Genomic DNA, 27,598 nt, shown 5'->3' on the forward strand with positions numbered 1-27,598 from the left:
TATCTGATAACTATTTTTAATGTAGGGAACAAATATTAAGAAAATACGTTTAAATATTGAAGAAAATTTATAGCTCTAAATCATTTAAAAACTAATTCAGAAATATTAGATACGTAGCTTTTCTGAACGTGGCATTTCCCTGAAATTTAACAGCCACATGACAGTAAGGTCATGGTTTGTTATTGGCTTATAAATCATAAGATTTGTGAACTAAAAACCAGTATTAATAACTCTAGAATCAGGATAAACCATTATATTGCGCTATTGTGATTTAAATATTTGATAACACTGTTAAACGTAAATTTAACTTTCAGAGAAGGCTTCTAAGTACAGAATGTTATATGAAAGAGAAAAAAATGTGTTTTAGTAAGACACTTTCGTTTATTCTTGAAAAAAAAATGCTTGGAAAAAATGGTTACTTCTACAATAATTTCAGCGATTGCCAGTTAAAATAGATATGTTGTCAAGCATGATGATGTGTTTTAAAATAAATAGCACATGGCATTGAAGTCAGAAAATGAGGAATAATCTCAATGACATTTTTTTAAATTTGTTTAAAATTTTCCTCCACTTAGTTTCGCTTAAAGAAAATAAAATACTCTTCGACATTCTTCCTTTTTAAATTAATGATATTTTCTATATAAAAAATAACAAAAATGGCCTAAATCACGTGTCTAATATTAAACGAGACCCGCGTATATATTCGTGATTACTGACCGAAACCAGTTTCTTTTAGTTCATTCAACTCTTCAAAATTATCCTTTTTTTTTCTTTTCTTTTTTTTTTGACCATCCCTTAAGTCGTAAGTGATACTTCTTGTAAAATAGAACATGATTTAAGCTTCTTAGTATGTCTCGTAAGTTCTTTTGGTTCCTCTATCGCCAAGAAATCATTCTTATTGTTATAATACACTGTTTCAGAAAACTTTGTTTCCGGAAATTATAAAATTCTTTCATTGTTTTGTTACTATTTGTTACATTACCTTACCCAGATTTGTGTCGCATAAACTAGATATACTAGATATAGATACAAATTATTAGTTTACATAGCAATGAAAATGATACCAGGTTATTCAAAAGTAATTTACTTTGCTCAGATATGAATTAATTTAAATTACTCTTTTACTAAATATACCAGTGGTTTTTAATCTTTTGGAAGAAAAGTAATACTTCACATTCGATTAAATTCTTCCAGAACTCAGTTGTGAAACAGAACTATGCATATTTTGCACGTTGCATAATTCAATGTATAAAAAAAAATCTTGCTAACTTTAACTACAGCATTTGTGATCAGCAAACAAGTATTAATAACTTTATATTCAGAGTACCATCTTTATATTACTTAATCTAGATATGTGTCTTTCAAACTAGTTATAGAAATAAATCGCTAATTTACATACCTTAAATTAAAATAAAAATTATACCAGGTTATTCTGAAATAATTTACCTTGTTCTGATATTTATAAAAGAATTTAAATTACTTTTTCATTACATAAAACAGTGTTTTTCAACCTTTTCGGAGAAAAGGAATACTTTAAACTTCATAAGAATTTTCCAAAATGCAGTTGTAAACAGAACTATGCGCATTTTGCATGTTACATAATGCAAGATTAAAAAAATACTAACTTAAACTACAACATTCTCGATCTATAAATAATTATTAATAATTTTATAATTAGAGTATCATCTTACTACTCTACTGTTTATCAAATAAATAGTTGTTCAGACATTATTAAATATCACTGAATCACTTTAATTTAATAAATATTATTGAAAAAATTGTGGTATTATATATAATGGTAAAAATAGATTTTACGGTAAAATGATTTTTTCGGATGATGCACCCAAAAGTCCTTTATATTGTAGTTTGATTCAAAATATTTTAATTTGTATTGCATTCATATAAGAACACTAAACACTATCACAGTCATATAAGAACAAATTTCATCTTTGTTAAAATCTTTTAATAACACTATGCATCTTTCATAAAATGTAAAATGTAATCGGATTACATAATATAAATTTATCATCTTGCAGTTAATTCTCCTTCGAGGCATCTAGCGGACTATCACACGTTTGTGCTGCTAATCTTCTACTTGACACGTGGCGTGGATTTGAGTTGTACGAAGCGTGGATTTGTGTTGTACTAGTATTATTCTGGCAGTGTGCTATGTCTTAGATAAACAACAAGTTAGTTTATTACTTGAAGATCGCATTCATATAAGAGCACTAACTTCAAATTTCACGTTTGTTAATATATCTTTCAATGCCAATATGCACCTTTCATATAGTATCAAAACCATCATGTAACATAGCATAAATTTATCATCTAATTTTCCTTCGTACGATCATGCAGGTTAAAATACCTTTGTACTGCTAATCTTATATTTAGACAAGGTGAGGGTCTAAGTTATATTCTTCGCTCCTATATAAGTTGTATAATTGGTAATCTTCTGCGAATGTGGTACATTTTAGAGAGAAACACAGTTAGTTGATTACTTGTATATCGCATTCCTTCAAAAACATTGACTTAAAATTACGCCATTATTAAAATCTTTCAATAACACCATATTTCATAGAGTATGGAATGTGATCACATAACATACATTTATCACACATAAAGATTAATTTTCCTTTGTGCATTCTATATTGTATTTATTAACAACTTTGAGTTATATTTCGCCGATGTTGGGATGGTTGTGTTTGTCTGTGATCAAATCTTAGCAAGACATAAAGTTGGTTTATTACGGAAACATCTGGACTGTAAGGTCAGTTGTTTTCTGAACTAAGCGCTTGCTTGTTTGTTAATTTGTAAATATTGAACATGTCGCATAAACAGAATACCTTTTTTATCGCTGTTAAATAAGTACAAGAACTATAGTTGAACTTGCAAATAGTACTTCAAGCGTGACGGAGTTGTTCCTTCAGATTGGTTAACATTAGAAACAAGGTTTGCATAAAAACGATGTTCAAAAACATTATAAAATTTTAATCGCCTATTTAAGAGCCATGGTGGTTCAGGGGATAGAGTGCTTGCCTCCTAATGAGATGAACAAAGTTCAAATCCTAGAGGTGGCATGTGGATACGAATCCTACTGCCGGCTCACACCGTCCACAGTAATGGCGTAAAATATCCACAGTGGTCGATGGATCATGGGTTGGATTCTTTTTTTGCGCCAGGCTAACCGTGAGAGGTTTTCGCGGTTTTCCTTTCCGTGTAACACAAATACGAGATAGTTCCATCGAAAAAGTCCTCCACAAAGACTAGTTTGTCCCAATGCTTGATTCTAGAATTCCCTTGTCCTCCGGGTAAGTTCAAAATTATAAGGTTATGTGGTTGAATATTGATAGTCACAAACTCAGAATTGGATCGATTGTACAACACCGGTTATAAAACATAAAATAAAACGGCTTATTCAGAAATTATTACAAACTTAGTTTATATAGAAATACAAAATTATTTAGAAATTATTTTTGATTCACACCGCAATTAGTTTCACCTTACCTTCAAAAAGATAATTCATAACTTGATATGGTGATTTGAGGAAACTGGTTGTTGTATTGAATAACAGTTTTTTTCTCTTTTCAATGTCTTGATTTTTTCACTTCTTCTCAAAATTTAGCAGGACACTTTCTCTAAATTCACGGAACACTGGTGTTCCGCGGATCCACTAACTGTTCGAAACCACTGACCTAAAACAAGCGTTTTCTTCTTAGTAGACAAAAATCAGCTGGACCATAGCATAATTGGCTATTTTTAATGCATTCAAGTTCATTATTTATTTAAATATTTAGTTGATTATTGGGGCAGACAATATAAACTCCGGTTTATACTTTATGTAAAATAACTATTGCTTCATTTGAGTTATTTCTTCTTAAAATATAAATCAGGATGGTGTAATAACAATACTTTTAAAGGGAATATCAGTATCTTGAAACATAAAACGGATTGAATTTGTTTTAGAAATACCATCACCGTGGCTTCGTTTATTCATTTTTTTGTGTTTTCACTAACATATTTATTACTTAAAAATATAATAGATGCACTTTAAACATGTTAATAGAAATTTTAAACAATTATCAAAGTATTAGGAAGTGAACTGCACAATCTAATTTTTCTTTTATTCTTTTTTTATTTCTCATTATTTTTCTTATTTTCTATTATTTTGTTTTTAATCATTCACGTATTTTAAAAGACATTGAATACACTAGACAATTGTAGCATCTTAACCTAATAAAATGACAATGCAAATTAGCAACAAAAAAATTTATATATTTTACATATTTAGACACATAAATATTGAACATAGATTACATATTTTTTAGATTCGGAAAACAAAAGGAATTTTTTTTTATTACTTTCGAATTCTAAAATTCTTACGATAACATTCTATTTAACTATCTCAAGATCATTGAAGTATTCTCATTTCATTAACTTGAGAAAGCTGATTTTTTTCTTGATGTCAGGTTACTCTTAAAAAGAATATCCTCTCCATCATGCTTGGTTTTATAGGTTTTGTTTACAAAAACTTTAAAATCTACCATTAAAACAGAAGAAATGGAGAAAAAAAATGGCACAGAAAATTTATTTTACGTATTTGAACACATAATATGCAAATATTGAACTTATGTTAAATTTTTTTTTGAGCCGGCTAGGTGGCCGAGTGGCTAGCGTGTCTGACTGCAGGTTCGAATCCCTCTCAGGGCTTGGATGTTTCTCTCTGTGCTTTGTTATGTGTGATTTATGAATGTGGCCCACCTTATGAACAGGTATCTGTGACAGTGCGTCGTGGGTAATGCTGCTCTTCTCCGTGACTTTGGTCACAAGGTGCTCACCAGCCTACGCCAATATATGTATATATNTATATATATATATATTAGATTCGAAAAGCTAAAGAACAACTTTATTTTTGTTTTTATTACTTTTGAGTAGGAAACTTTTTATGCTAACACTCTACTCAGCTAATAATATAGCTCTTTCTTGATGTCAGCTTACTCTTAAAAAGAATATCTTCCCTATTGGGCTTAAATTCTATAGGTTTCGTTAAAAAATTATCATAGATTGATAACGGGTTTCTATACTTAATATATTGACCCTTACCTTATTCTTAGCAAGCAGCTGGATTCATATACAGTGGAAAGTTCAGAAGTAAACAATTTATTCTTCAAATGTGTTTTCTTTCTTCCTTTCATAAATAAATTGGAATTAACAGACCTAGTTGGTTGTTAAACACTAAAAACTAATGACACTTGTTTAAAAAAAACGCTGACGCAACTTTGTTACAGAGTCTACATTTCTAGGTTTAAGACTCGACACACAAAATAGTTCAATAATTGAGCGTACAAAATACAATAAAATTCTTAGCAATAAAAATTTTTAGCATTTTTTTATTTGCACGCAATTTCCCCCCATTTGGTTGCGAGCTATATAAAATAAGGAAAAATGTGTCGTTTTAAAAAGATACAAGAGACACGAAAGGCTTAAAGCTATTCACTTTTGAGCCGTTAAGGCTAAGATGCGATAAAACGGTCCACGTGAACTTGAATTAGTCTTGACACAGTTCAGCCAACAGCGTTCGTGTTTGACTTATTATAGGATAGATGATGATGATGTTTACCACTGAAATCTCTAAGTTGGCCTCCACACGAACGTGAAGAGAATAACGAACCCATTAGGAAGGAATATCATCAGTAGATATCTTCCTTCTTTTGTTTTATTTCAATCTATTCTAAATAAAATGCCTGGGGATGTTTGTCAATGTGTTTGGATTGGGTGATTTGCATTCATATTCGTTTCTGATTACCGTTGTAAAAGAGTACGATGAGGTTATATAACGCTTGCCCTGATTTTGTTAAGATGTTAGATTTAGAACATAAATAGTAAATATTTTGTGCTAATCTTTGCAGTGTTTCTTTTTTCTTTTTTTGACGAGACTCAACCCAGATAGTTTAGCATATTAATTACCAGTTTAAATTATTTTTAAAAATTTTACAAATTTCATGTTAAATTTAAATTATACAGTCAAATCCCATTATAGTGAACATGGTTTATAGTGAACTCCCGGATGCAGTGAACGAAACGTTCGCTCCCGTCCCTTGCTATACACATATAATATTATTCTTTGTTGATATACTGATCCAAAAGAAGATAGGAAATTGGATATTAGGATATTTTTTCTGTTTTCGACTGATTTATTTTTCTTCATTTATTGGTAATTTTGACATTTCTACATAAAATATATATACCGATTTTTAAAACCATCGATTGAGTGGAATGTAGCCAAAAGCATTTTTTTTGTTTGCTTCTTCTATCTCAGTTTCCCATCCTAAATAAAGGCCATCCCTAAATTTTCTGCACGCAAGACGAAGAGTAATAAAAAATAAAAGTTAACGCATTTTTTGTTACTACATATTGTTTTTTAATCATTTTTATATTTCTTTTTACTGGTCATTTATTTAAATAATGTGTAATAAAAGGGAGCAGTTCGGAAAAATTAGTTAAAATTGTTTTCGGTACTGACAAAATTTCGGACTCTTAAAGGTTCACTGTAGCGGGGCTTAACTGTATTTTCTCCATTTTCAAAGGGGGAAAAATGTAAAAATTAATGGACTGTATGGTAATGAAATTTCTAATAAAAAAAACTTTATTCTAGTTAATAAAACCAAAATATACAGTAATAAAAACAAAATATATGGATTGGGTAATATTTTTCCGTTCATATGTTAACAGAGAATTCTGCTTATCAAAATTATATCATTACCCCACATTCAGTAAAATATACAAAAAAAGTAAATTTTGTAGAATTACTAGTTTTTATGCTATGCTCTAAGGTAAAATTACTAAATTTTACCACTTTTACCAAATTTTATCACCCATTACAAAACAATATTTAATAGTTAGTTTTACCAAAATCTATAACAAAGCTCTTCAATAGAAATTCCCGAATGTTTTGGTGTTCCCATAGAGCAAGAAACTATAAATTTTACCTTATTCTAGTACTTTTGTTCATGCTTTTTTTTTCTTAGTGCAGTTTTTTTTTGTTAACCTTCTAGTGTTTTTTTCTTTCTTCATCGATAATGTCATTTTCCAGAAAATGCTATCAGCAAAGTTTAGGTTCTAGACGTTATTGATCTAGCTAGTTTAATCACTAATTACGTTTTAAATGGTTTAAGTTAATCTTAAACTCAATTTACATTCCCTTCCATCGTTAATATTTTGTGTTTATCCGTACAGTATCCATACTCAATTTATACTGAAGGAAATGGACTTTTAATAAAAAAGAGAGGATTTCACCGCCAGTTTCTATTCGAGTATTTTAAAAGCACCGAAAATAAAAAAAAAATTCAATTATTCGTAAAATAAATTCATCTAGTTCTTTAAAAATAGTTAGTGTAATTGAACGGTCTAGTACAACAGAATTATGCTTTAAAATAAGTGCTTATTTGCGAACACTTCAGAATATACAAAGACAATAATTATAAATTTCATGAAAAAGAAATCTTTAAAAAGTGCCTTTCCAAAGTAGCTAAGTACTTTTTAAAGGGATTTTATATATCACATTTTAAGTAGAACGCTGCCCATACAATTTTCGAGGATTTTAGGTGGGGAAATAAAAATTAACTCTCCATTATTCGTCGATAAGTAATGTTCTAGATAACGTAGATTGGGAGAAAGCAACCGTTTTGGAAAGGGTGCTACTTTCGAAAGAAAAAAAACATATGCGAGCTACTTCCAGCTTTTGCTACTTGCGAAAAAAAATAAAAAAATTAAATTATGTAATTTATAAGCTGATTATGATATTTTTTAGTAAACAGCATATATTTCTTACTAAGTCTAAGTGAAAATTTAAAAAAATGACTATAACAGATAAAAAAAGTGCTTAGGTTTTATTGTTAATAAACATTTTAAAGTTTCAGATAGTTTGGTTGTGTAAAGTAGAAATAAATAACAACAAGCACATTTAGTATTACTAAAGAAATCAGTATATAATGTGACTTTTGAATTTGTTTTTTATTCAAGTCATTTATATTAAGATTTGTGATAGAAGATTCTAATACAATTACTGTTTTTGGTTCATAGCAATTAATTGTGAATGATATAACTAAACATTGCGGTAATTTAATGTCAGTAAAGTGTGGGGTAATACTTAAGCCCTTATTCTTGTTGCGATTATGTTACGTAATGAGCTCTAGTAGAGTGGAATGAGCTCTAATAGAGTGGAAGTTAAGGTGAAAGTAATAAAGATTTAATCTGAACTATTTACAGCTTCTAAAATTACATAATAGCAATATCTGTGAAAATATTATTCAAGCTGAACGGTTTTCAGATAAAAACCAGAGGAAAACGAATTTATTTTTAAGATTCCCTACGCAGTCAAGTATCTCCAACATTTGTTACATTTATGTTCTAAATTTCAACATAATTAGAAAACGTTTTTCAGTAGATTAAGAAAGTAAAAGCAATTTAAGCCTTTCGCAGATACGAAAAATAATTCGTTTTAGTTGCATTTCAATTCCACAGCTTAATTTTTATTACACGTTTTGAATTTTACTAGATCACAAATTATGTTAAAATATGCTTTTATGAAAATTTATTACTTTCAAAATTTATAAATAAATTAAACAATTTCGGAAATTTTGACAATATTTTCTACGTTATGCTTATTATTATTATTTTTTTGAATGAAAAAAAAAATAAATTGAAACATGAAAATTGAAAGGAAAATATTTGTTTCAATTTTTGTAATGGCTACTTTTGTACCATTATTAATTATTGCATTTTATTGCTTTGCCAATTGTTGAATGGTTTAAACTATTCTCTTAATACATTTCTTTCCCTATTTTTTACAAATAAATAAACTCCAAACTTAATTGAAACAATTTTCTCATGTTCTTATTTATTTATTTATTTTAAATGCAATTTATTAAAAATTCTCAAGCCACAAAAAGAAATATATGAAAACCTCCCTATATTATGTTTTTAATATCTATTATATTTTCAATATTGAAAAATTACATTATCCTAATTATATTATATATTATATACCTAACTATGTATATTATCACAAACTACTTTTTAAGATCACCTCTTACTTTGCAAAATGCAAATTTTGTTAAAGAATTTTGGTAAAGGGCACATCTGATGATACACTGAGAAAAAAATAGCATGTTCAAAACTACCAGAACATTATAACATTTACTGTGTTTCTAATTCTATGGAAACACCAAAAAAGCAAGGCAATTTTTACAGAAACGCTTTGTTATTGATTTTGGTGATATTATTGCTTCGCAATATAAATTATATAATTAAATATTGCTTTATAATATGTGTTAAAATTTAATAATTTTATCACGCTACCTTAAAACATGACATAAAAACCATTTATTCAGTTAAATTTCTTTCAGATTTGTCTTTTTACTAAACTTGTAGTAATATAAACTATAATTTGAAAAACCAGAATTTCCTTTAAAACCATTACCGTATGAACGAAAAATTATGAAATTAATGGTTTAAATACCGTATATTTTATATTTATTACAACCTTTATTATTATTACTATTATTATTATTATTTATTATTATTTTATTTATATATCATCACCATACTGCACGGCAATTTTACCAGAATTTTTTTCTTCATGTAGGATCACCGCCTATTTTCAAAATGAAAATTTTGAAAAATAATTTTAAAATAATTTTGGTGGGCGGCACCTTTGAAGAAAAGAATATTCTTTTCACATTGTTTAATATTTTTGATATAGCACACGTTTGGTCACGCCCTTAAATTATTCAAAATGAAATAACATATTACAAATAATTATTTACCCGATAATTTTATAAAAAGTATCGAATATGTAAAATTTAAAAATTCCTGCTCATAATTATATTTCGAATTTTACATTGCCGTTGTATTAAGCTAAATATTTTGCAAATATTTGTCATGAAATAAATTATATCGATTTAGAATATAATGTAACACATTTTCTCTGCTTTCTTGGAACTCATTGAGCTGTGTATGGTTCAAAATAAATTAAAACTAATTTTGTAAGAGAACATAGGTAAGTCAAAAACAGTCTTAAAAGTTCAAAGCAAATAATTATTCGCAACTAAATATGATTAAAAGCATATTTTAGTCTACCTCAATAATATACCATATAATTAATACGCCAACAGTAGCATGCGTATTTAAATTAGATAGTGAAAGCTTATAAATTAATTGAAAAAGTCACAGATTTCTTTTTATAAACATTTATTAACTAACGAAGGAAAAATTATATATACCTCAAAATCTATGGCAACATAAAGTATGAATAAAAAATAAAAAGTGTTTAAAAAATTAAAAGGGAATATAAATTAGCTAAATTTAATTGAGATTGAGGTTTAAGAGAAGTTGCCAATCGTAGTAGCCTGCAAATGAAAAAAAAATGCGTGTTACGGATTATTCTTGTTGTCATTAGAAGGGAATTAAAACAATATTTTTGTTTTATACTGATTTAAAGAAAATATGACTAATTAGAGCTGTAAATAAAAGTGTTTCCTTTATATTTTATCTGAATTCGTTACAAGTGTGCTTTGTAACATACAAGTATTAAATGTACAGAAATAAAAAAGATTTTATCAGTATGGAATTTAAGGTAAAGTTATCGCATTATATAATTTCTGTGCCATATCTATCGAAACACGAGCACTATTTCAATGAAACGTTTGATGATGATGTGAACAAACTATGTTTTCAGTGAAATCCATAGAAAGGTAGTCTTTGTACGATATCATAAGAGATTCATATATCTTTCATTAGTCATAAATTCGAAAAATTATCACTTGCTTTTCTGTAAAATTATCTCTTAAAAATGATGCACGATCAGATCCTTTTTATAATACAATTTGAAAAAAATTGCAAAAGCTGTTTACTTTGTGTTTCTAAAGCAAAACGTGAAATAAATCTTTAAAAAATAAACAAAACTTTGAACCTTAATATATGTTTTCGTGAGAAACGTTTGGTTCCTTTTTCGCTTTGAAATTGGATAAAACAGTTTATTCCCCTTGTATTTCATAATAACTATTAGAATGAAAAGTTGAAATTTAAAATTATATTTTTATTACAAAAAGAAGAAATTGACTTATTTTCAAATATTTACACTTTTTCTTTATTTTATGATCGATCCCTAGAAAGCCCCTAGTACCTTAGTAGAGCTCTTTTTATCGCTCACAGGGACATAAACCACTTCGAAAAACTAAAAAATATTATCTAAACATTTTTTTATGAGCAAAGAAGAGTAAAAACTAGTAAAAGAGAAGCGTTGTTAGATAATAAAAATCCTATTAATGCCAAATATGAATTAAACGTAACTCATAAACTAGTGTTTAGAAGTAATCCTGTATGTAAAAGGGCTAAAACGAGAACTTTATGAAAAGAAAAAACTTTTCATCCCCGTTCATGCAATTTCACGAAACTTTATTGAAAATAATTTTAAAAAAATAGTTTGTCCTTTAGTAGTCGTTATTATGTTCATAGTCTCAACTAACTATATTCATATCATTATGTCTTTTGATCATTATGCATCATCATCATTAAAAATGAATTATAATTCGATTACGAGTATCGATCAATACGCCTTATTTGATGTAACAGTTTATGAAATAATAATAAGAATTAGATGGGTAAAGTTAAAAGATTGATTTCAATTTGTATTTTAATCTGATATTCAGTAGCAATATTTAATTGCTTGGATGACACCTTTTTTTCTTCCAATTAATGTTTTTATTTATTTTTTAATTTTACCATGGTAAACATTTGTAATGTTACTTGTAAAGATACATCCATAGTTTAATTTATTTTGCCGATAATCTGAATTACTCTTGATATCAGATAGCGTTTAATTACTATTTGTACTGTCACCGTAAGTTAATAGCGAAAAACTTTCGAGAAATTGTTAAAAAGTATTGACAATCGTAATTATTTACAATCGTACAAGCATTTTTTGTTAGATCTATATAATAAACAAATACGACAAGTTTGTAAAAACTAAATTCAAAAAAACAACTTTTTTTTAAGAAAATATTAGTGACCATGTCTCTTAGCATTTTTTCTTGTTTCGTATAGCATAAGGGAGAGCAAAAAGAGATGTATATTTTCCTGTACTCATTTAAAAAATAATGAAAAACTTTTTATCTAAGCTAATAGTCAATTTTTCTTTTAATTTTCACTGTATCAAAACAATTCGTCCCAAGCAAAATTTAAATGAACTTTTATGTGTTTTGAATAAATGATACAATCAGTTGATGTAATCAGTTGGCTGTAAAAATATCTTAATCTTCATGTAAACAAATATAATTTAAAGATTAAATTTAATGAACCATTGTACATTTTTTCAGAATAAAACGCCAACTGATTACATAGTCATATTATTGTATGCGGTCACCGTATTTATTGTATGACAATCCATTACTAAAATAAACTTTCTTTAAAGGTTTTAAAAGTTTCGTATTCCTCATAATTACTTTTACAGAGTCGAAAAGTTATTTAATGTTTCCGAAAAAAACGTTCCCGTAGTTTAACACAGGAAAAAAGAACTTCAAATTAATTACTTTCATCTCAATACTAATTTTAAACGCATTAAATGCATTGCGCATTGAAAGCATAAAATGCATTAATTATGTATAACTTAAAAATAATAAATACGTATAACCAATAATAGCAATAAATATATATAACTTGAACAAATAATAATTTAAAGAAAAATAAATAAGCTTACTAATAAATAAATTTAAAAAATCACTTTATTTAAATGTCAGAATGGTCATGAACTTGATCTTTTAATTACATTTACAGTTCCCTTAACTAGCGTTAGTTTCAAATAAATACGCAAGATGTCGCTGTTCAAGTCGACCTTAACTAAATGCGGTCAAGTTAAGTAGCTTTCTTATGGAGTTTCGAACTTGGTTTCTTCAGTTTTCATCCATCCGCATAGATGTTGTGATTGTTTTCTTTCAACCAATATTGCCGATCTGCTAAGTAGAGCGGTAAAGTATCAAAGGTAAATTCTATTGTTTAATTTTGAATGTTTTATTAATGTTATTTTTATATGAAAAGAAATTTTTTGATACATTTTTCGAGAAGAAAAAAATATAAACATGACTTTTTTTAATAGAATTATCGCTAAACAGCATATTTAATTGCATAATTTTTGTAAATATATTTTTAGATGCGTAATTCTTTTAGATATTTAGTTTCATACATGTAAAAAATCAAGAAAACGCATATTTCAAGAGAAATTGTTAATGTATAATGTAAATTGATTTCTTATTTGCTTTGTAGTGGGCAGTCAGTTAAAAAAAACAAAGAACTTAAATTTATTTTTAAAATTATTATTGCGTAATTTTCAATACAGACTATATCGTAGTATAATAAAAATAGTAACGATAAAGCGTTTAAGCAAAAAAAAAAATTTGTAAGCTGCATTATTTATTTAAATGAAACAGAAATTATCTTATTTGGTAGTTCTTTATTGACTACATTTATTTAAAATATCTAATTTCGAAAGTTGACAAACAAAATTTGTTATATTATTTTTTTTAAATTATTTCATTTATTTAATTTTGTTTTTTCAAATATAGCCAGTATTTTTGTGTCCGATGATGAAAAGATTAGTCTCGAAAACGAAAAATAATCGTTAGCATCTAATAAAATCATAATTTTTCATGAAAACTGACTTCTATTTAAAGAAAATATCATAGGACAACATGTATGTTTTGTATAGTACAGTAAGCCAAGTCGTATATTTAAAATAATCGTTATTTATAATAGTAAAGAAGTCGTATAGTTAACATTAGATTTCTCAAGAACTATTCAACGGATTTTACTCAATTTTTTTATCAAGTAATTCACAATTTTTTCGACTGTTATTTCATAAAAAAACACAAAATAATAAATAATTATTTAAAAATATTTTTTGCATGGAATTATCTTTGGATAAGCGAGTTTTATAATTGTGGGAAGAAATTTTTCAATTCGCTTAAATAGTTCTCGAGATATAGTGAAATACGCAAAAAGTAAAATTAACGTTAACGCATTCAAACTTTGGAGCGCTATTCTGAGTAATCTCTGGGGACCATATTTCCCAGATTGCGGTATTTTGGGGGCAGGAAACCAAATTCATTGAAAAAAAGTATGTTGATTCCGAGAAAGTACGTGTTTGTATCTGAATTCATAACTTAAAATATCGTCAGTACAAATTAATTAGCATATTTGAGTTCACCTCCTAAAACGATCAAGAACGAGTTCCAGAACGCGAAGATCCGATCATTAGATCAAAAGTTATTCAGGATGGTCCGTTTTTCTTTGGCTCACTCTACAACGCTCAACAAATATTACAATAATCAAATGGACCTGATATTTGACGAGAGTCAAAATGTGCATAATATCTATTCATATGTTTATTAAATTAGGGCATTTTTAATTTTTAAAAAAGCTTTTGTTGTTCCAAGTATTTTGAAAAGGGAAAAAAAGTAAGGAAGAAATCAAAGCGGGAAGTCACAAGGGTCAGTTGTCACAAAGCCAGTTTCTCGCCTTATACAAGTAAAAATTTAACTATATGTATTTAATTTCATTTTGTAACCGGCGTTGAAAAGCCAACGACTATCAATGTTCAACTCGTTAGTCTTGTAATTTTGAACCTAACTCAGAAGGCAAGGGGACCCTTGGATCAAGCATTGAGACAGAGCCGTGGTAGCTCCGAAGATAGAGCTTTCCCCTTCCAATTAGTTGAACTGGATTCGAATCCCAGCAATGGTTAGACGAAACGAATTCGGCACCCGGATCGCACCGACCACAGTGCTGATGTAAAATATCCTCAGAGGTAGTCGGATCATGGGTTAGAGTCCCCTTGTCGACAAGCTAACCTTGGGTGGTTTTCGTGTTTTTCCTCTCCTTGTAACTCAAATGTAGGTTAGTTTTATCAAAAAATCATCCACGATGGCAAATTTCTCCCAATACTTGATCCTGGAGTTCCCTTGTCTTCTGGATTGGATTCAAAAATACTAGGTTATGAACACTAGTAATCGTAAATCCAAATTTGGCTCGGCCGTTCCACGACGTTCATAAAATCAATGAGACAAACCTGTTTTGGTTTAGGATTTTTTGATCGAACTAGCCAGTATTCGCTTTATATGGAGAGGGAAAACACAAAAATCTCTCAAGATTAGACAGACAGCAAGGGGATTCTAACCCATAACTCATCGACCACTGAAGATATTTTAAGATAGCACCGTGGTCGTCGCAAACCGGGAGTAGAATTTGTATCTCTCATTGATAGATTTCTGCTCTGGATCACCTCATTGGGAGGTGAGCTCTCCGTCCACCGCGACTCTCACACTATTGATGACGTATGAGTTATACTTGTTTAGCTTAGATTCTAAATTATTAATAAGCATCTTTTCAGATACTTTTTTTTTATCACTGACGGAGTGTTCAGTTTATAGTGTTATAAATTTTGACAAGGTATTAGGAATAATGTATAGACACTAATGGACATAAACAGTCTTACGGCCATTATTATTTACAGCAATTTACCTGAACACTTTAATCCAATCAGCGATGCACCCTCTTTTCGAAAATGGAATAAGAGTTCCCTCTTCTAAAGGAAAAGCTCACGTTTTTTAGCACTGTTTTTTCTCCCCAGATTAAATGAGCTCTTTACGCATTCGGTCTGGTTTGCGAGTATAGAAATGTCCGGTTGTGCAGCTTTTGCACAAGATTATGTGACCAAACCAGGACCGTTCACAACGCTATCTAGGGTAATTTCACTGTCATCAGTTGTAATAACATATGTGGTCCAAGTAGTAAAGTATAGTTGTCCTTTTACTCTTTTTGCGCTAGACTTTAACAAGTTTGAATAAAATTTATATCTAAATGTATGATTTCGGGTAAATAATAATAAATTAATTTTCAAAAAATAAATTTAAGTGCCGTGGTAGCCCAGTGGTCAGAGAATCGGATTTTGGTTCTTGCTCGATCCTCGATTCCGCTTGTTGCATCGAAATTCTTGTGGTCGGTTGCTGATAAGTACCATGGATACAAGGATATGGTTAAAATTGAGAGAAAATTTGAGGAAGTGGTCTCACGAATGAATGGTTTCAGCCATCCATCTGTGGGTTTCTGAACCAAAACATTCCTTCCCCCTTTGAGGTGCTCTCTTGTCAAACGAAAGTCGCACCTTTCTGACTTAATTTGCAAAAGACCTATGGCCGACGAGTTCGGCTAGTCCAAGTCTCGTTAGAAAAAACATTTTGACTTGAAATTATTTCGATCAACTATTATTACTGACTATTGGGCAGTTAGGGGGTAGGAAATCGGATGCCATATGTTTTCCGATTGAAATTGCGGTAGCTTAGTGTGTTTATGAGCCAATCTAGTCTTCGGATCTTCAAAACGGATGAAACCTAGACCCGTCTTCGATTGCTCATAGGTGCAACTTCAGTGTGATGATAGCAATCAAATAAAATCGAAATTTTTGTACCATTCTTAATTGCCTTTTTTTTTGCGTAATGTGACTCCTCTATGAAGATGTTTTGGTTTCAATTTTCAAATAAACTTAAATTGATAAGTCTAACAATTTTCAATTTTTGGGAATTTACTCTTTAATTAGCAACAGCCATGTAGAAATTTTCTGATAAAAATTAAATCTATTGCATTTTCCAAAGCATTTGTACTTATATTTTTTTCAAAGATAAAAATATATTTATTGCTTTACTGTTTTTTAACAATAAAAAACATGTTTACATACCTTTTAGATTTCTCATAAATAAGAACTAGAGATAAACAAAAACGATTTTTTTTCTGTACCATAAAGAGTTTATTTTATCGGATCAGACATAATATCATAACCCAAAATTGTTATTTATTTTTTATATTACGTATTCTATGCATTCTAATTAATAATAAAATTTTTATTTAAAATTATATATATCGTTTTCATTCCAGCAGAAAATGAATAGAGAGAAACGAAAAAGAGTAGCTGTAATTGGAGGGGGAGTTTGTGGAATATGTAGTGTAAAAACTCTGAAAGAGGAAGGTATCGAACCAGTATGCTTTGAGAAGACTGGATTTTTTGGTGGAACATGGCGATACCATGAAGATGATGTCGAAGGTACGAAAAAAATTAATTTCTTAGGTTAGAGTGTGAATTGTCTAAAAGGACAAATAATACTGAAAAAAATTTTCTAGTCAGTTTTTAATAAACAAACACGCTGTTTGTATAATATGTTTATAATTAATTTACCTAACATTTTAAGGTTTAGTAAATTCATACAACGCTCAAATATTTTGATAAAATGTCAGCCAAATGATAAAGATATTCTTTAAGGAGGGGGAAAATAAAAGTTAGGACAATAGTTTAAATCTCTAAAGAAATTCTTTTATAAATTCATATCAGTAACATAAGAAACTGGAAAAAGTAGAGTTTTACAAAATTTTTACGCAATTTTTTAAACCAAAAAATTTTGCTTTTAATATTTTAAATGAATCATCAATCATAAAAAAACTAAAAAATTGTTCACAAGAAAAGTAATAATAATGAATTAATAAAAAAATTATATAATTTTATTTAACGATCTATTTATTTTTATTTAACAAGCCATTTATTTTCCTAATTATTAAAAAAATTTCCAAAATACTTTACTCTGTGCACTGTGTATTTCGATCTAGCTTAATCTACTATTTTATTTAAATCCATCCCGTTTGTTTAACTTCTTAAGACAAAACATACAGAATTGAAAATTTTTGCTTCTTTAAAAAATACCAAATTAAAAAACTTTTTGTTTAAATTGTTTGGATAATTGTTATTTTTTAATAATCACCGAATAAGTCAGTTGCAGTAAGAATTTTCCAACCTAGGTGGAAAAATTCGACTGTTAAGATGAAATTTTGTTAAGAATGATTTGCATCTGAATCATTGTGATCACAAATACTTTTTTTTTTTTTAAAAATTATCTGCATTGAAACTGAAATGTTAAAAATATCATGCGTTTTCTACTACTCTAAAAACATTTAGCCTAACTCAAATGATTGAATGAAAAACATTTTTGTTTCCGAAGACGAATTGAGTTGATTTTAAAATCAGATCGATTTTTTTAAGTCAAATGTCGATATAAAGATATATAACATATGAAACTTTGTAGCATTGAGAAATCATGGAAGTTTTTTTACACTTATTTTTATTAATCTTAACTTATTATTTCTATTTATTTATTATTTTTATATAAAGTTTATAAGGCAGTTGTGAAATAATTCTTATTCTCACCTTTTTATTACCAAAAGTGGGTTAAAAAAGGAAAAGAGATATAAAAACTACTTCTTATTTCTTGCTGATCAATCATTAATAACAAATATATTCCTTTAAAATACAAAATTACTATTTTTCCACAGTTAAAAGATATGTCTATTGAGTTATTTTAACTTTTTTAAATAGTTATTTTTTGACTTATAAAGGTTAAAGTATAAAGCCAAAAAAAAAATAATTTTTTTTTAAATGCCGCAACATTAACGCTAATGTACTTTTTTTCATAAGTGAAAATATAAGTATGTGTATAAATTATATATATATGAGAAAATATGAAGTAGGTTAAAAAAAGTTAAAAAAAATTTTCATCGATTTCTTGCATCAAAAATAAAAAAGGCAACAAAAAAGGTTCGAATTACTCCATTTTTCATAACTTTCATTAAAAGTATGAATATTAAAGAATTTTCCTGATCAGAATCATTTCAACTAAGTTGGAAAAAAAACTATCTTGTCTGTTTTAGACGACACGAAATCACATGTTTTTTTGGAACAAATTTAATCATTATTTTAAAAATTCATACGGATTCTTCAACTCATGAATCATTTGCACACTAACTGCGTCTTAAACAAAAGATAATTACATTGATCGCCAGCTTTAAAATGTTAGTTCCTCTGTAAGTGACAGCAATTTTATAAATTACTAGTTTGTTTAAGGAAATGTTTGATACAAAAGCGTGAAATGAAAGAATGACAGAAAGAAAAGGAAACATATTCCAATCCCTTAAAAAGTAGAAAAACGGCAATTCCATTGTGTGAAAAGACTGATTTGAAAGGGGAGAAATATTTCTCTTAATTATGCAATGGGAAAAAAAAACAATGATCAATTTCTTTTTCCTTGAATGACTAACTACTTACCATATTTTAAATCATTACTGACAAAATCACAAAATCAGTTATTAACGAAACCACAAAATCAATTTCAGTTAAATTTACAGTTTATTTATATTATTACAATTAAATATATGTGCAATCGATCTAAGTCTTTAAAAATGTAGATTCAATCTGAAAACTATCCTTATATAAGAAGAAACATATCATTATAAAATTTTCTTTCTAATTCCTAAATAGTATCAAATCAACGAGAAAATATATGTACTGTTAAAAGTAACATGGGTCTAAAAGCATAAGCTTTAAACCTTTAGTAAGTGACTTAGTGATGAACTTTAGTAAGAAACTGAGAACTTTAATAATTTTATTTGTAAGTATTTGGATTAACTTAGAACTTTTAACTTTAACTTACTTTACTAGACTAATTAGAAATTTTAACTATAACTTACTTTACTAGACGAATCAGAACTTTTAACTTCAGGAGTGTAAGAGCACTTGGAACTTTTAACTCAACCTTAACTAGACTTAAACTTTAACTTGGAACTTTAGTGATTTAATTAGTTAGTATTTGGATTAATTATAATTTTCTTGATTTGTTAGTGGTTTAGTTATGAAAGGATTCATTTATTTAAGTAGTTTAAGGTTTTAGTTAATTGTTTAAGCAATTGTTTAGTCAATCATTTATTCACCACTGATCATTAAAAAAATCCACAAAAAATCAGTTTTCATTACATTTGTAATTTATTTATATGATTACAATTAAATGCATGTGCAATTGACCTAATTCTTAAAGAAATGAGAGATAATTTGAAACTTCCTACATGGAAGATATCAGTCAAAATTTTCTTAGCCACTTTCTAAATAATATCCTCATCATTGTAATTTATCTATCTGATTACAAGGACATATAGGTGTAATCTATGCAAATCTTTTAAAATTGGGGTAATATAAGACCCCATTCATATAAATGACATCATTCTAAAATTTCTTTCCCAGTTTCTAAAAGATATGACCATCAATCATGAATAAAAACAAATCAACCAAAAAATCAACGTTCCCCTAAAAACGACATGGTTTAAAAACAGTAGTTTCATAGTTATAGTCGAACCATTTTTTAGAGGGATGTTATGAGGCGACAGAATTCTTTTACTCACTTACGTACTGTTTTAAATTTCAATTTTTTCATATTCCTGGAAAACGAAACCCTAGGGCTAAAATGCTGATGACCTAAAATTTTTCAAAAAGAGCCCTTGAAAATGAGACAAAAAAATCTCTCTAAAAACTATAAAAAAATAACTTTATATTGAAAAAGAATGTCCTATACATTTTCGACTCCATGTTTTTTTATGAGTATTTTTTAAAATATATATAAATCCTAACCTTTATCTATACTTATAATAGAACTTAAAGCAGTAATTAAATTATATATGTAATTAATAATAAAATAAATTGTAAATGAAAACCTAATAAAGATTATTAATTTTTAGTTACAATCAAGTACATCAGAATTTTATTGCATTAGAGAGTGTTTTTTCTGATATTCTTAAAACCAAAAGCAAGTCACTAGTTCAAAATCAAATGTTTATATTTTAAAAAACTTGAATCAATATCAATATTTGTTATCGGAGCATATTTAAAATAGAAGATTCAATGCAAAACATACAATAATTTATTAGGAGAAACAGTTTTTTACAAGCAAAATGCTCTTAAAAAAATTAAAATTAAAAATCTTAAAATTAAAAATGACTAAACAAAGAGCACTCGAAAAAATACTCAAAGGACCAAAAAGGCGTAAAAAAAATGAACTTATCATCAAAAGTCTAGCTCTGCTTATAACCAATCTTAAAATGAACAATATCTGCATATGATCATATATAATGCTAATAATTCTTTTTTTTTTTTTTTTAAATAAAATAGGATTAGCTGCTATAACCTCTGCAACGGTGGCAAATAACAGTAAAGAAATGTCTGCTATTAGTGATTTTCCACCACCAAAAGATCTTCCCAACTATTTATCACACAAAAAAGTTTACGAGATGATAAACAAATACGTGAACAATTTCGACGTTCTCAGACATATGAACTTTAACTACGAAGTCATACGGGTTCGTAAATCTGAAGATTACGAAGAGACGGGGAGGTGGGCAGTTACGGTCAAAAACCTCATGACCAACAAGATCATGACCGATGTTTATGATGGAGTGTTTGTCTGCACTGGACAATTTGGATACCCCAATATGCCTAAGTTCCCAGGACAAGAAAAATTCAAAGGAAGAATAATTCATTCCAAGCAATTAAGAACATTTGAAAGCTTCAAAAATGAAAGAGTAGTTGTAGTTGGTTTTGGGTGTTCTGCAGTAGACGCAGCTACAGAAACTAGTAACATTGCCGAAGAGGTAAAATAACTAACTGAACTTTAACATTTGTTATTTGAGAGCTAAAATTAATTTTTTAATGGCTGATGTTTTAGAAATTATTTTTTTACATACTCGTTTTCGCTCTTAGTAAGTAATTTTCCTTTAACAAATAGTATTGGGGCAGCTTAATGGTAAAACATTTTACTAAATTTATGAAATTCATAGAGTGCACAAAATAAAAGCGGCTCACCTAAATGACTTAACAGTTAATGATCGAATTTTCATGTACTAAGATGCTATTACAATAGTTTGAGAGATTGCCATTAAAATATGCAAAATGATTAATGCAGGTAATTTTTAAGTAACTAAATAAGACAAAATAAACTTATTTCCTCTGAATAAACATACAGTTTTTCAATGGATTCGGATTCTTGACTCTCAAAATTTGGGATGAGGAATGAAAACTGCAACCTGAAAAATATGTTCCGAAAAACATTTTGAATTTTGGATCTCCTTTGTTTATTTATTTATTTTTTTAATTCTGTCATATCTCTAGCATTTTTTAAGAGAAATAAAAACCTTTTGCAGACAATTGTAAAAATCATAATTTGAAATGAAATAATCTCCTGCTGAGAAAATTTAAATTATAATCGCTTCTTATTATTTAATTTAATGATTGTCGAAGGATTTTTGAACTGTAAGGTATTAAAGTATTATTTGAAAGTATAAATTTTTAAGTGACAAAATCCAAAATTTTAAGGGTATCGGTTGAGTAGTCCTTGAGAAATGAATATTTAAAAAAATCAATTTTTAAAAAGAATAAAATATTACTTAGGAACTATTCAGTCGATTTTTTAAATTTTACATTTCCTTCAAAGTTACTTAATTATAATTGATATTGTGCGAACGTATAAACTTTTAAGTGACAGAATCCAAAATTTGAATGGAATCTGTGGAGTAATTCTCAAGAAATAAATGTTTAAAAATTCTATTTTTTTTAAAAAATGTATTACTTCTTGCTACTTGGTCGAATTTTCAAGTTTTAAATTTCATTTAAAATTACTTAGTTAATAATTAATATTGCTTGGAAGTATAAACTTTTAAGTGACAAAATCCAAAATTTGAATGGGATCGGTGGAATAGTTTTTAAGAAATAAATATTTAAAATATCGACTTTTATTAAAAAGCAAAAATGCATTACTTGGGAACTATTCAGTCAGTTTTTTTTTTCAAATTTTAAATTTCATTTAAAATCACATAATTTAAAAATCAGTAAACGATTAAAAACGTTATTAAATTAAGGAATAAAATAAGTTAATAAATGATTATGAAGAAACATTTACATGGGTTATTTCTGGTACAACGAGTTTCTTTTTTGTGTTCAAAAACCTTTTAACTCGTGGAAATAGTTTAAGAGCTATGATGAAGTAAACAAAAAGTGAGATTAACATTAAGACGCTCTAAGCTTTTAATCTTTCTTCTGGCTTAACTATTGAAATCATATTTTCCAGTTTGCAGCCTTTTCCATATTTTGAGTGTTAATTATTCGAATAAGTTGGGAAAGAAAAGACATATTTATTAAAAAAGTACGTTTTTGTGCTTGATTTCGTAACTTAAAATGTTGCTTATGAGAGTAAATGACGTGTTTCAGGTTAGTCTCGCTTTATTTGAGCTGCAAATTAGTACGTAAAAATCTGATCACTTGATCAAAATATATTCCAGTTTTTCATTACTTTATTTTGAGCTGTGTACATATACATTCATTGTTTGGTGTTTAATAGCTTGCTTTTTTATTTTTAAATAAATGTCAAAGAATGAGTTAAAGTTTTATATTTGCCGACGATCGTATCACGTTCTTTAACTTTTAAGCTTGAGTTTTCTAAGATCACTATACACTGTTTTAAATTTCTCGGGAAAAAATTATTAAATAACTATTTATTTGTTCCAAAATTGAGCATATTTTCTGCTAAAATGAAATTAATTTTACTACTTTTACTGTTATTTTAATAACATATACCATTAATTTTTAATTAATTTATTTATGTAAGCAGAATAAAGTAACAGTCTCAAAGTTAAAAATAATAAATGACTTCTCTACCCATTTTTATCAAAATTATGTATGTTTGTTGCCTTACGTCGAACAACAGAATTACATCCGGAAATCTTCAATATAAAATCATAAACTGTTAGTAAAGTGCAATCATGAGTTCTTAACTCGGATGAGTGTTGCACGAGTGAGTAACGTTCATTTTGAAATCAGACATCAAATACCATGAGTCATTATTTTAACGAATATCTGAGTAAATAAATAGTTATTTAGTAGTGACCCAGTGTCGTAATTGAAAGAAAAAAAATAAATTGAAAATTATTTATATTTCAAAGCAGCTTTTTAATTTCATTATGGTTCATCTTTTTTGTAGCCATCTTAAAGAGATTTATTTATCTTTTTAAAGTTATGTAAAATCGCATGTTTAAGCTCAACAATTCTAAAAAAAAAGGAAAAAACGCAAAAGTATGTTTTTAAAATTGTTTTCAAAGTATTAAAATATTTCAAAATTAAATAGTAATAATAATGCTTTTAAATAATGTCATGCTGCCCTAAAAGAACGGCCTTGCAACCCAAAAGATAGGTCTTGCAACCCTAAAAGAAAGGTCATCCAACCTAAAATATTAAATCAAAGCATCAGGTTAATTTGTTGGATAGTTGAACTTTGCAATATCATAGCAACATGGATTACTCTTGATTACATGATAAACCTGAACGAAAATGAAATTCAAACAAATATGTAGCTACAGCTTTTGACAAGTTTAAACGAAAACTGAATTTAAAATTACTATTATTATAGTTTTTGAGAGTGTATAGTCCTCTAACGTTTCAAATAAGGTATAGTTTTGATAGCCCACGTCTTATTTTTATAATCACTGATTCATTGTGTTTTGTTTTGGGGCAGTTCAAATGTTACGTAAGCATATATTTGAACATTTTTAACTCCCCCTCCCACCTTGTCAGAAAATCACAATTCCCCCACCATGCTTATACAAGAACTCCCTTTGGTTTTTGCTTTCACTTTTACTATGGTTATCTAATTTTACGATTAAATTCAAATGAAATGTGTCATTACTCATTTTGAATGAAGCAAAATTTACGTTTCAATTCATTTTGTGAGATTTTGAGTAGATTTTTTGTTTTGTGAAATTTTTCAGGAATCTTTTGAGCTTCATTTTTCTGCCCAAAACTGTTGACCTCTAAAGACCATCAAAGAAATGTTTTCCAGTTTTTTTTCTTTCCTCAAATTCTACTTTTATTCCAAATTAAAAAAATTTCTTCTTATTTTTATTGCAGTTTTATTTTGCTTTCTAATAAAATTTTGTAAATGAGATCTTAATGTCTTACGTAAGCATTGCTCAGCATCATCACCCTACCATTGCCAAGCACCTAACACCAAATAATCCCATTTTTAGGCTCTATCTTCTAACGGTCATGGTAGGAATGCCACATAAATTTGATCCTAGTCAGACGACGTGGGCAGTGCCTGAGCTGGTACCCCACTCTCCAAATTTCCCCACCATAACCAACGAGAGAACTTTAAAAAATGACAGCTTTAACGTGCCCCTTGCAGGATATATGCGTCAGTTATTTTGTATACTGTCATGATGGAACTCCTTACCAAAGTTCTCCAACTAGTGGTGTGAGCGACGCCTTAACCGACAGCGCTACAGGAGTGTTTTATGTACTGATCATTCCCTTTTCCTCTTATCAGCAAAAATAAGCAAATCACTAATCCTAATCCATCGTTAGATGCTTACGTAATATTTTAACAGCCCCTCTGAATTACAACTTCGAAATTTATTGTTTAATTTTCTTACAGGTATATCTGAGCAGCCGGCATGGAGCTTGGGTATTTCCGAGATTGGGCCCATATGGTCTTCCTTTTGATATGTGCTACTTACGGAGATGGTCAGATTTTGTGTTTCGTTCAGTACCATTATCATGGAGTAGTTATAACTTTGAACGAATTATTGAAAGGCTGAAATTCAATCACTCACTCTACAGTATTAAGCCACCTCATTCTGCTTGGTCACAGGATCCAGTTCTGTCAGATACTTTGCCTTCCAAAATTATTTCTGGACATGTTGTTGTTAAAAATAATATTAAATGTTTTACGGAAAATGGAGTCATATTTGAAGGTGAAACAAAGGTAACCGCGATTGATACTGTCATAATGGCAACAGGATATCAATGGAAATTTCCCTTCTTAAGCGATGATATACTCACTAAAGATGGCGACTGCCTTAATATTTATAAATGTATGTATCCCGCCCAATTACCACATCCCACACTTGCTATTCTAGGATTTTTATTGCCCTTAGGTCCTGGATTTCCCTTGGGAGAGTCACAATGTAGATGGGCGGCACTTTTGGTTAATAGAAAAGTGAAATTTCCTTCAACTGATGAAATGTTTACAGAAGTTCGTAAGACTTATGGAAATAACCTTAAACGATATAAGAAGAGCGATAGATTAACAACACGAGTCGATTATATTGAGTATATGGACGACATAACCTCTCAGTTCGGTGCTAAGCCTAATATTCTCAAGATATTCTTCACGGATCCTAAGTTGTTTTGGGCTTTGTGGCTGGGACCTTCATTACCGTATCAATATCGTTTGCAAGGTCCTCATAAATGGTCTGGAGCCCGAAATGCAATTCTAACTTACAAAGAAAGGGTAGAAAGCCCACTTAGGAGAGAAGGGTATAGAAAAACAAAAAGAAAATTTAAGGGAATACCTCTTAAAATCATAGCAGCTTTTATTGTATTTTGGTTTTGGTTATCAGTCTTAACAGAAGTTAATGACTCTTAATTATGTCCTAATTAAATATGTAGTTAGATAAGAAAAGAGAATGAATAATGAATGCGGGAAGCCATTTTCTTACTGTTAAAATTATTGGTGTAACAATTGTTGCAAATTCCCTGCAACTTTAGTAATGCGTCAATTTGAATCGCAAGTTACTTGCACGTGTTTGCATTTTTATTTTTAATTGACAAATGGTTCAATTTAGCACCTTACAAAATTTGCGAGAGATTTGAACAATATTTTACTTCAGTGCAATCTTAATCACTTTTTTTACAGTTACTATTGTTGTTCAATTCAAATGCTTTTCATTCCATAAATTGGGCCAACTTTTCCACCCGATGCAACTTTTACAGATTTTAGAACGTGATTTTCGATGCTCTGATCAGTTCTTGAGAAAAATTGTTATTAATTGTTCCTGAGAACTTCTTAATCTGACAAAAATCTTATTTTAAGAACTTGGTAAAGCATATGTTGCCTCAGTTGAAAAAGTTGTTCGGGTTGATGATAAAGCATGTATCAAGTTTTAAAATAAATAAGGAAATGTATTTATATATTTTTTTTTGATTTATTTATTAATGGTACTGATCGCTCCGAACAAAGTCTCTGTGATAAATATATTTAGATTTTCTGTGTCTTCATTGCTTATTATATATTATAGGAAATTGTTAAAAGCACTTTTTTAAAGTTAATGCATGATGTGCAAAATAATTGCAAATAAAATTTATTTTAGACCTAATATTTGTTTAGCTTTCAAAGCTAATTCAAATATTTAGCAAATATTTAATATTTAAGAAATAACCAGCTTCGAGAACTAAGTTAAATTTGAAAGTAATATTATATAAGTAAAACAATAAATAATTTCTATAAATTTATATTGTATTTATATTGTACATGTTATGTTTTTGGATTGTCTTTTGAATTTCAATACAAAACTTTAGTTAGAGTTTGTTACGTTTATTTTTATGCAAAGGACGGTAATAGTATACTTAAAATAAAAAACAAAACAAAAAAATTACACATTTACGCACTGTCGTCATAAGCTACATTACCTGTTAATGATCGCTATATTTTTCTTTGTTTTATTACAAATCATAATTTTTATTTAATAATATTTTTTAGCAATTTATTATATTTGTACTACTTGAAAGTTTTTGAAGTATTGATTTTTATAAATGAGTGCATGTTTTGTTTGAAAATAAATGTTATATTTTTGAAAACAT

The 27,598-nt window shown here is 28.4% G+C and overlaps 1 protein-coding gene across 2 annotated transcripts; it reads left to right on the plus strand.

Moving 5' to 3' along the window:
- The first annotated feature begins 12,905 nt into the window (after positions 1 to 12,905).
- Positions 12,906 to 27,597, plus strand: LOC107450418 (flavin-containing monooxygenase 5). Of its 2 annotated transcripts, none has more exons than XM_016066215.3 (4): positions 12,906 to 13,036; positions 16,984 to 17,146; positions 21,083 to 21,561; positions 25,392 to 27,597. In XM_016066215.3, the coding sequence occupies exons 2-4, from the start codon at positions 16,987 to 16,989 to the stop codon at positions 26,382 to 26,384; spliced, it is 1,632 nt and encodes a 543-aa protein (XP_015921701.2). In that variant the 5' UTR covers positions 12,906 to 13,036; positions 16,984 to 16,986; the 3' UTR covers positions 26,385 to 27,597. The 2 variants fall into 2 exon arrangements, with proteins under 2 accessions (XP_015921701.2, XP_015921696.2); XM_016066210.3 differs by having other exon boundaries at positions 12,912 to 13,036; positions 16,981 to 17,146.
- The last annotated feature ends 1 nt before the right edge of the window (position 27,598 follows it).

The sequence above is a fragment of the Parasteatoda tepidariorum genome, chromosome X1 (genome assembly GCF_043381705.1).
Source record: "Parasteatoda tepidariorum isolate YZ-2023 chromosome X1, CAS_Ptep_4.0, whole genome shotgun sequence".
Taxonomy (NCBI): Eukaryota; Metazoa; Arthropoda; class Arachnida; order Araneae; family Theridiidae; genus Parasteatoda; species Parasteatoda tepidariorum.

Coding starts and splice junctions, on each gene's coding strand:
- LOC107450418 (XM_016066215.3), top strand. CDS start 16,987: ATGAATAGAGAGAAACGAAAAAGAGTAGCTGTAATTGGAGGGGGAGTT. Junction 17,147..21,082: donor CCATGAAGATGATGTCGAAG/GTACGAAAAAAA, acceptor TAAATAAAATAG/GATTAGCTGCTATAACCTCT. Junction 21,562..25,391: donor CTAGTAACATTGCCGAAGAG/GTAAAATAACTA, acceptor ATTTTCTTACAG/GTATATCTGAGCAGCCGGCA.